Here is a 10,732-nt window from a genome sequence, read left to right on the forward strand (position 1 = left end):
AACCCCGCTTCCCACTACCACACAAAAACAAAACAAAAAAAAAAAAAAAAAAAAACAAACAAACAAAAACAAAAAAACAAAAACAAAAAGAAAACTACGTACGCAGAAGCAGAAGTTTAACTTACCAGACATAAACTGTAAACCCAATTTTTTAACATAAGAAGTAGAAGAGAAGGTTGGAGAAGGGTAAAAATAGAGCTTAATAAATATGGATTTTCACAAATGAAAAGTATTAGAAGCCTTTCTGCGAGTAAAGACACCTCTTCCCTGCAGGAAATTGATGACCACACTCTCGTCCCCCTCTTATCTCCTCCTCCTCCTCCTCCAAGCTTAGAAGCTTTGACAAATAAATTAATTGTTTTTAATTTAACAAGTCTTAATATCGAGAAAGCCTGTTGTTTTTTTTGTAATATTCCTTGATAACTGCTGATCGATTTTCTCAGTGACCGGGGAAGTATAGATCTTCCCCCACCACCATCAGGAAGAGAGAGACGAAAAGGAGATAATGGAATTCGACGAGCACGAAGAACAAGATGAAGATATGATGGAGATTCCAACTCCACCGCCCGGGTACGAATCGGTCAGTAACTCGGCAAGGCCAAAAATGGGGTCCAGCGTCGGAGAGGGGATCAGGACCGGGGCTGGGAATACGACGATCAGGTACAGAGAATGCATGAAGAACCACGCCTTGAGCATAGGCGGGCATGCCGTAGATGGTTGCTGTGAGTTCCTGGCCGCTGGCGACGAAGGAACCCTCGACGCCCTTAAATGCGCCGCCTGTAACTGCCATCGCAATTTCCATCGTAAGGAGACGAACGGCTCATCAGAAGCGGTGTTGTACCACCACCATCACCAAATCTCCCCCTACTATCGGTCGGCACCGCCACCTCCACAGACGGGGTACCACCTCCGCTTAACGACTCCTTCTCAGTATCACAGGCACCCGTTGGCGTTGCCATCAGCTTCTGGTGGCGGTGGGGGTGGTCACAGCAGGGAAGGAGAGGACATGTCAAACCCTAGTAGCAGTGGCGGTGGCGATGGGAGTTCTGAGTCGAAGAAGAGGTTTAGGACCAAGTTTACCCAAGAGCAGAAGGAGAAGATGCTCGCGTTTGCGGAGAGCCTGGGGTGGAGGATTCAGAAGCACGATGAAGCAGCGGTTGAACAGTTTTGCGCCGACACCGGCGTCAAACGGAATGTCCTAAAGGTATGGATGCACAACAATAAGCACACTCTGGGAAAGAAACCCTAATTTTCAAGAATATTGGTTCCGCGTTCATGAGATTGTGGAATTGATAATGGTAATGTAAATTCACTCGAGATCTAAATAGCTAGGGTTCTTTCTGATCATTATTAATTCCCATTTTCGTTTTCAGTTGTTAGTTTATATATACACATAGTGTTTTGTTTTTTCTTAGTTTAATTTTCTTGTTCCGATCAGCATAGGAGATGGTCGATGATTTATTGTGTCAGGTTAAATTCTAACTTGATCTCTAATGCGCGCATGCTTTAAGAGTTGGTGTAGTGGAGATCCAGAATATTGCGCGCAGCACCAAGGTAGAGTGTCAGTTGCCTCTTAACTTGATCACTAAATCTTCAGTGATCTAACATGCGAGAAGATTATAGAATTGCAGTACTCACGAATTGTATTTTTGTACCGTTTGATCATAATAGATCGTTTTCATCATTATCGTGAATGTGATCATGAATCAAGAGAATTCCAAAAATCGAATCAAAACGTGGGTTGCATGCAATGCAAAGCTGCAATTTTTGTGTGTCCCTATTCACATCTGTCGTCTACTCCTCCTTTCTCTCCACTTCACCGCTTCAGCTCTCTCTCTCTCTCTCTCTCTCTCTCTCTCTCTCTCTCTCTGTGTGACATTAATTACCCTCAACCTCCATTTGCGTTCTGGAGGCTTGGAGTTCGAAATCACGGATTAAGTCGATCGGGAGGGAGACAGATGTGCCCAGCAGAGGGGTAAGGTGGATAAGAAATGCCAGTAGTGTGTAAACTGGATTGGGCCATGGACATGGGGATACACCATTCACACCATTCCTTTCTTTTATATTTATTGTGTGTTAGGTTTTAACAGTACCTTGTCCTCAATTAATTGCAAATTTTCCTCGCACACAGATACACATATAAATATATATATATATATAAATTTTATATGAAAATTTAACACCACACGCCTTTTACCTCCGCTTAAGTAATATGTAATTTATTATTCTTTTCTTCTATTTTAATACTTAAATATGTATTATATGTTCAAATATATTGACAAAAATAACAAATTACATAATAGAGATGTGTGTTGTATTGATTACATGAAATTATATTAGTTTGTGAATTTAGTTTGTATAATTTATTTGTGTATGTAACAGTTCTCTTCTTATATATATATGTGTGTGTGTGTGAGTGTGTGTTTGGGCGCACTTTTCCCTCCTTTCTTTTCGCGTTCTCTTTCCCATGCTTTCTTTTAAACCGTATTCGATCTTCCTCGGTTACTCTGGATCATGTAGCATTAGTTTTTTTTTTTTTTTTTCCATAAATTTTTAAGCATATTTTGGGGAAAAAAAAATTCGGTAATTTAACAGCAGAAGTTTGCATCGATCAGTTTGAATTTTAGATTATAGATGTCGCCGGAACAATAAATCATCATACAATAAATCTAAGAACATGGCTTATCTATATGGAAGATATATACTCCTTAAAATCATTATCCAGGATATTGATTAAAAACAACGTTCATGAACGCAATCAAAAGTTTTTCAAGTTTCCATACTTTTAATTATTCAAACGTCTTCACATGCACTAAAACAATCTTGATCATGATCAAAACATCATGATATCTTGATTTATAACAAACAAAAACCAAGACAACTTTTAAAAAATTCACAATTTTATTAATTCTCTCTTTGATACTATTTTCAATAGGTCTCACCACTTTGTTTCGAATCTCATATCTATGCGTACGCAACTAAAATATTAAATTAAGAAAAATAATAGTTGAAATCGTGAATATATAAATATCGCGTAATTATTTAAAAAATAAATAAATAAATACATGATTTATATGAAAAGAAATTAATTTTTTAATAGAAGATCTTACTATTTTTTAAAATAATTATATGATATTTACACATTTTACAACTATATATAATATTACTTTTAAATTAAGTAGCTGTTTGGAAAAAAACCCCGCTGCCCTGCATTAATATTCGTCAGAAGCTTTTCTTCTAATTACTACATACGTAGTACGTGACTGATCCCCCCACATGGCTTAAGTTGTTATGTATTAAAGGTCACATCTAGGGACGTTGGTATTCTCCCCGAATACATTTTGAGCGGAGTACTAATATATATATATAATAGACGCACAACCATATTTTAATATATATGCATTATATCTGTAAAATGATGATAATTTCATAAATTATTTTACAAAAGTATCAATATTTCTTTAAAAATATTGTTGTATAAATTAAGGGTTTTGAATATAGTTATATCTGCATCATTTTCTGCGACAGCCACTCTCAATAGGTACCAAACAATGTCAATCCCCATCAGCCAGTCCAAGAAGGGTGGGGGTATTCATTTGGACCTCTATGACCAGCATATCATGTACATATATACATATATATATATATATTTAGGAATTAAGAAATCATTGCTAATTAATTTTCTTCAACAGTATTGATATGCTTGCTTAGCTTGACCCCTCCATAAAAAAGATAAATATAAAAAAGAGGGGGTTGGGGTTTGGGGGCAGTCAAATTAATCGTCCCAGTTAGATAATTAAGAAAAGGATATGCACAGAGAGAGAGAGAGAGGGGGGGGGGGGGGGGGGGGGGGGGGGGGGGGGGGGCATATCATGTGTACGTGGACAGAAACTGAAAAACAGCAAAGTGGAGAGGTTGATGTTGGAGAAAGTCAAGTAGTAATATGCATATAAATAGTGTATCTAAAAAGAAAGTTGTGAATTAGCATCTTGTCGGGAAAACTCAGCAATTCCTACTTCCATCTATCTCATGAGGCTGTGGCTTCAGCCTAGCTTGATGCTATCTATATATCTTTATTTATTCTGCTGCACTTTCTACACGTGTGGCTCCCCTCCCCTCCCCTCAATCCACCGACGTTCATTAATTGCGTCCTCATTATCTGATGCATGCGGCCTCTATCTATTCATACGTACATACGTACTTTCCCTATTTAACTAATTAATTAATTTTCACGGCATGCAACGTGATCATGATGCCATCTTCTTCTGATTTGTCCCTAATAAAATTTATGAGATTTTAGCTACTTGTGCTTTTCTAGCTTTCGAGGCCGTTCTGTAAATTATAGTAACTTTATAATTAAGTTTCTACATTAATGGATATCTCAACTTCATGCATGGCCTGTATCTATCTTTTTGGGATCTACATGACAGGTTAGTTTTTTAAACATATTAGTTTCATAGGAAATTTTATAACTCTATATTAAATGAAGGGTAATTTTATAAAATTGAAATTTATTTATAATGAAGTGGGATGCTTCCATTATATATTGGCTGATTGTAACCTGGATTGTAAAATAATTGTAAAACGTACAGTTACAATTGTATCATTAGTACTCTTAGTTCATATCTCGCTTCTAGCTAGTTAAATATCATTTTGGTCTAAAAAAATAAGTGAAGATAAATTACAAAAAGTCTTATTATACATGATGGAAAAAAAAAAAACCCTTAATTGTATGGTAAAAGAAATTAATTTACCTGAAATATAAGATCATATGTTTATGTATTGGATGTAGACAGCTAGAATTTTGGTCCCTACTTCTTACTTTTTATTTTTTATTTTTTTATTCTTCTTCTATTGTAATAGCCCTACTTGATATACTGCAGTGTCTTAATTTCAGACAGAAATATGGGTCAGTCCTGAGTTGAAGCTTATCACCTTTCAAATCGCCCTTCAGATCTGGCTGGGCCCAGACAATTAGTACATCACTCCCAAACAACAAACATTGGTCCAAAGGACTATTTTGATAGGAACATTGGTGCTGATCCTCATAAAGCTTTGAAATTAGAGCACTCTGTCTTCCCTCTCGGGGAACTCGATTTTCTTGGGCTTATGCTAGGATTCGTTTGCCTTGGTCTTGGATCTTTTTTTTTTTTTTCTTTTTTTTTGGCAAATTCTTATTTGGAAGTAGATGATATAATATTTATTAAATATTTAATATTATTTTAAAAATCTATATATGTATTAATAAATGTCGTATAAATTATTTCTCTTATACTTAAAAGAATTAAATTTTAAGAAAAATTTGAGAGAAATATATATATATTTTTTCTCTCTACTTGAGGCTTTAGCCGGCGCCTAATACTTAACGGAATTGGGGTCCATAATAACGGTACTAGGGCTTTTTTTTTAAGATTGAGAGCCCATCAAACTTGTGAAGTCTGCCGAATGACTTTGTTTCCTCTGGCATTTAAGGTCTGGGTTCAACAAGCTCGTATGGGCATTTTCCAAGCTTTTTCATGTGTGTTGTGGGGGGGGAGTATCCACAACAAAACATGAGTCATGGCAATTAAGAAATGTCGTCTTCACTGATCTGTTAGAGGAGGTTCCAAAAATGGGACAGCTTGATTTGACAGACTAATATGGAAATGCCAAACCTATAATGGTTGCCTAATTGTAGCATTCGACAGGCTATTTCAAGATAATTCCGAATCAGAGTCATTTTCATCCTAGATTGGCTAGGAACTAAGATCCAGACATGCTTAGCTTAAATACTACTTCAGGATTGGTTTTACCACGTATCTAATATCTAACACGGGCCTCTCAGTTATAGCTTATTATCATATCACCTAATATTCACGTCTAACTTAAAATGTTCAGAATTTTTTCATGTACGTTTGCTCTATTTAATTCCTTTTTTCCACCCCATTTTCGACTTGGGTTAATGACTAAAGAGGTATTATTTGAGAATAAGGTTTTATATATATATATACAATAATTTTCTATTCTAAATACTTTCAACGGCTCGGAAAGAGATAAATAATCAACGTCATTAGATATTGTCCATGAGCACTGTGGACGGAGGACTCCCCCTACAGGTTAATTTTTTTTTTTTTTTTTATCAATGAGTCAACCTTCTTTAAAAATGAGTGACGATTAATTTTACATGCATTAAGAGGGGTGCAAAATTCGCAAAGTTCATCATCTCATTAGTTATAATCACAAGTGTAAGGTGATATTTGTCTTATCCACCGTTTTTTTTTTTTTTTTTTTTCGATAGGTATCTTATCCACCGTTTATACAAAGCCAACCTCAAAGTTGTACATCACAAGCTTTCTGAAATTTAATTGGAACACGGTATTGTGATCACAAGCAAGCTATAGGTGTAATTTCAGAACCAAACTCAAAACACCAAGACACTTTTTTGGACTGCAGCTCCAATCGAGAATTGTCCCCAGCTGCCACAGTCCAAGACAACCCAAACCATGTACGATTGTGGATCATTTCAAATGTATTGTATGTATTGCTGCAGCAAACTAGATTGATGTCATTATCAGGAAAAAAAAAAAATCATAGCTGAAGCCTGAGGCGGAAGACAAACATTTTTAGACAGTACTGTTTTTAGAACATGTCATTGAACGTGGTGATTACAAATTGCATCTCATTAAGAAGAAAATAAAAGGCCAAAAGGAAAATGATCAACCAAGAAACATTAAGATATAAATTAAAAAGGAAGAATATCTGGTGTGAATTTAAATAATATTGCAACAGTAGAGTCACCTTTATCAGAATTCAGAACTCAATAATTTTAGTTTAACTCATCAAATGGACTATACTTTTCATCACGCCAAACAACACCAGCGAACATCCGGCAGCATATAAAATATACATAATTTTAGCTTACACATCCCCATATTCTGGACAGGATTTCTTTTTCTACATCAACTTGTTGGTAATAAGTTGTTCCATCTGCGACATGTTCAAAAGTTTGGCCCTTGTTCATCATAGGCTGTTGGGCTGCAAGGCTCCTTGAAGATTTTTCACGGCACTATCATAGTGTAAAAAGCCCATAAACCAAAATTCATGGTTGTCAACAGAGATAACCTGTATGTATTTTTCCCCAGCCTTGACTTTACTTGTTGAAGGATTGACAGCCCTCAGCTGATGTAATGGAATAACCACCTATTTGTGCAAAAGGGAAGCATAAACGCCAATATCTTTAATCCACTGAAGAGAAAATCAAAAGACTAAAAGCTAGTAAACAAATACTTAGACAAACCAAACATTCACGATTGCCTGCTAAGAGAGAGAAGGTGAAGTTTGTAAACTTGGTCCTATATCTAATCACGAGCAGATTGACCAAAAGTAATTAAAGCAACTAAGGCAGCAGATTGATTAGCTACTGCTGGACACAGGTTGCAAGAGAACATTTTATAGCAAGATTACTTATCTTGGATCTCATAAACGTCCTGGATAACCTTTGTATATTTGGTAAAGCAGATGCATCTCCTCCTGCTCTTATCTTTCTTTTTTCTCTTAAAAAAGTATTCCAAGCTGTGTATCGAGCTACGGATTTATTCATGATGATATCCGCATTCTTTTCCTTATATTGTTAAACATAAATAGCTAGCCTAGCATTCTATATATATAATTCTTATTTACTAATAAAAAACAAATAAAAGTACGTCTTCTGCGGCATTTTTCATTTTCTAACATATATCTATTCTATTTGCACTCTTTTTTTTCTTCGGTTAAAATTTGTTGTTATGCCAACATATTTACAGTGTTGCAGGGTCACTTTTTGAATCTATGATAGGCATGTCATTCTTTAGCATTTTCAAGAAGCCTTTGAGCCTTCTACTGTCCCCACTTATAAATCCCCCCCCCCCCCCCCCCCCCCCTTTTATTTTTCCTGCTGTTGAGTAAGTTCATATATACTTCCTGCATACAGGAATAACATCCCTATTCTCTTTAATAAAATTGATCCCGTTCTTTTTAAAAAATATATATTTCTGGAAAAACTTAGGGGGGACACTTACTCCATTCGTTCCTCTAAACAAGAATATACCTCTAAAGATTATTTTTTTATATATAAGTAATCTGTAAAGATTGTTTCTGTCGTAGTTTCCTGCTTTCTACCGTGCAGTAGGTATTTCCTTTATGTACTTCCTGTGTACTTGAGCTGAAACTATTCTTGGTAATAAAATTCTTATTAATTATGAAAAAAAGTAATCTCACTAACATCAATATAAATTCAAATCTTGAGTCATTCATAACTTTCTACAATCAACAACTCTATTCATAACTTTCCTGGACACCCGGTGCCAATAAAAAATAATAATAATTCTCCAATCATTCACAACTTTCAATTAGAAAGTGGATTACCTCTTTCTTTTCAACTCTATTATTGCTAATAAACTTAACTCCCTCACAGCTCAGGAGGAGACATGACAGAACAATAACATCTTCTCTTCAATGGATTCAGGTTACACAGCAGTATGATAACTATCTCCAGTTTGCAAGAACCACCACATGTTATAATGCAAGCAAGAGAATGGGCAAAGGGGGCGAAAAGAACCACTATGGAGAATGCTAAAAGTCTAGTATTGCATGTTGAACATCAACCAGAACATTAACCATCAATCCAGCAATTTGGTATTTAAATGGACAAAGCACCGTTAAAAGACTTGAGAACTTGAAAGGTTCCACCCAAATTCCATCAATTATCAAGCAATAAAAAATAAAAAGAGGGCGTTCGTGTATATAAACTACTAGGTAATAGAAATCCTAGAACAGCAGTTCACGAAAATTCACAAATCAAGATATAAAAATCATATAGTCATTTATTAAAAAATAAAAAAAAAATGATAGGATGATGTCATTATTAAAAAAAAGCTGATAGGATGATGTTATTAGCTCTTAAGGTTGCAATTAATCAAAAATCTGACAAGCATAAAGAACAGTTTACCTTATAATAGCTCCACTGAGTCTGTTCACCAGCTTCGTAAGAGAGTGGATTATCGCTACAAAATGCAAGTTTTGCTGTGGACATATACAGAACTCCCATTACTGGTCCAGCAGATGTGGATAGATAGCATGCATATGTCTTTAGAAGCTTCTCCTCTGGAGCGGTCTCAAAATTATGTCGAAAAATCTTCTCATAACCACCTTCTGCCAGGACTTTTGTACTTTGAGCAATTCTTCCGACAGCAGCGTCAGCAAAACTAGGTCCGGTTTTCACTGATCAAAGAAAAGCTCGTTACATGCATCACAAACTCTTTTTTTTTTTTTTCTTTGATAGGTAATCAAGAATTTTTCTTCATAAGAAAATAAGGCATAGCCAAAGTACACAGGATGCATACCTGAGTACCTAACTAAGGTTACATGCATCACAAACTACACAAGAAACTAAATGGCATTGATGCTACAACTATTTGGATCACAACCACCACCTATAATTGATACTTCAACTACTCGGAGCACAAAAATAACTTCAAAGGCATCTTAGACAGAATGAATCATGAACGAGGAACACGAATCATAGAGTTCATAGCATTCAAAGTAATACTCACAGTGCTGCCACATGTTCCCAGCGAGATCCTCGGCCTTCTTCGTGGCCTCGACCGCCTTCTTCCCCAACTTACCGAGCACATCTTTCACCGAATCCATTTTATCTGACAATCATTAACCTTATCACAAAAGTTCCACAACTACTTAAAAAAACCCACACAGAATCATTAGCAACTTTGAAATTCCTCAAATTCATAAAATAATCGAACCGTAAATCTGAGGAAGCCACTCACTCTTGACGGCGGAAGATGGTGCCGGCGCCGGAGCTGCAGAGATGTAGGGATTCGATTCTGGCGGCATCGTGGTGGCGGCGTCGGCGGATACCGGAGCCCTGGCTTCGGCGTTCAAGGGATTCTCAAGCGGCGCTTGCGCTTGCGTTTGCTGCTGCGGTTTCGGTTGGGAACCCATTGGCACGTCGCTCCAGTCCTCAATCGGAGGGGGATGGACATCGTCTGGGCCGAGCTTAGGGTAGGGAGCGTAGTCACCGGAGTTTGGGGGGCTGTGTTTGGAATCGGAGCCCGATGGTGTGGCCTGGTGGGTTTGATCGGCGCTCATGTTTGTTCCGGCGGGGTGGGTTTGATCGGCGCTCATGCTCGTTCCGTTCAGGAAATTCTTGTGTGTGGGTGGATATTGAAAGCTGAAAGAAGGATCCGGAATTTTGAGAATTGCAAGAGGGAAGAATCTTTGAATCGATTGACGGTGGGGTCAAAAGCGTCAAATCGTCAAGCGTCAGGACCAAGTTGATTTGTTGCCGTTAGTTATTAGAAACGGAAGTAGACTGCACTGGATCTTAGAGCCCAATTTGAGTCGGTCTAGTTTGCTTTCCTGGCCTTGGAATGATCGTTCCTCCGGCTTTATTAAGCCCATTAGACTTGGGCTCATTAACAAACGTTTCTAAGATTCCGATGACATTTTCATTTATTTATATCAAGCTAGAAAATGGCAATGTTTATTTCAGTAACTTTTTTCATCAAATAACTCTATTTTAAGGCATTTATATCACACATTATCTATGTAATTTAATTTAATTTTAAAAAATCAAATTTTACAAATCAAATTATGAGTTAGCCTCGATGCAATCTCTACTTAGAGACTATTCACGCAAGTCCATACAATTATTTTTAAAAACTTTTTAAAATTACAATAATTTACTTCTCAAAATTAT

General features: G+C 36.6%; 2 protein-coding genes across 4 annotated transcripts; one reads left to right on the top strand and one right to left on the bottom strand.

The window, feature by feature from the left end:
• Nucleotides 1-222: 222 nt before the first annotated feature.
• On the top strand, nucleotides 223-1,414 carry LOC122317418 (zinc-finger homeodomain protein 2). The gene has a single exon (XM_043134509.1). It carries the CDS (start codon nucleotides 506-508, stop codon nucleotides 1,247-1,249), a length of 744 nt encoding a protein of 247 aa, XP_042990443.1. The 5' UTR covers nucleotides 223-505; the 3' UTR covers nucleotides 1,250-1,414.
• A 5,307-nt stretch (nucleotides 1,415-6,721) lies between these two features.
• Nucleotides 6,722-10,290, bottom strand: LOC122316973 (GEM-like protein 1). Of its 3 annotated transcripts, XM_043133848.1 has the most exons (5): nucleotides 10,159-10,290; nucleotides 9,777-10,122; nucleotides 9,570-9,671; nucleotides 8,966-9,237; nucleotides 6,722-7,179 (listed from the first exon to the last, which is right to left on the bottom strand). In XM_043133848.1, the coding sequence occupies exons 2-5, from the start codon at nucleotides 10,120-10,122 to the stop codon at nucleotides 7,000-7,002; spliced, it is 900 nt and encodes a 299-aa protein (XP_042989782.1). In that variant the 5' UTR covers nucleotides 10,159-10,290; the 3' UTR covers nucleotides 6,722-6,999. The 3 variants fall into 3 exon arrangements, with proteins under 3 accessions (XP_042989782.1, XP_042989780.1, XP_042989781.1); XM_043133846.1 differs by having other exon boundaries at nucleotides 9,777-10,287; XM_043133847.1 differs by having other exon boundaries at nucleotides 9,801-10,284.
• Between the last annotated feature and the right edge of the window lie 442 nt (nucleotides 10,291-10,732).

Source organism: Carya illinoinensis, chromosome 7 (assembly GCF_018687715.1).
Source record: "Carya illinoinensis cultivar Pawnee chromosome 7, C.illinoinensisPawnee_v1, whole genome shotgun sequence".
NCBI lineage: Eukaryota > Viridiplantae > Streptophyta > Magnoliopsida > Fagales > Juglandaceae > Carya > Carya illinoinensis.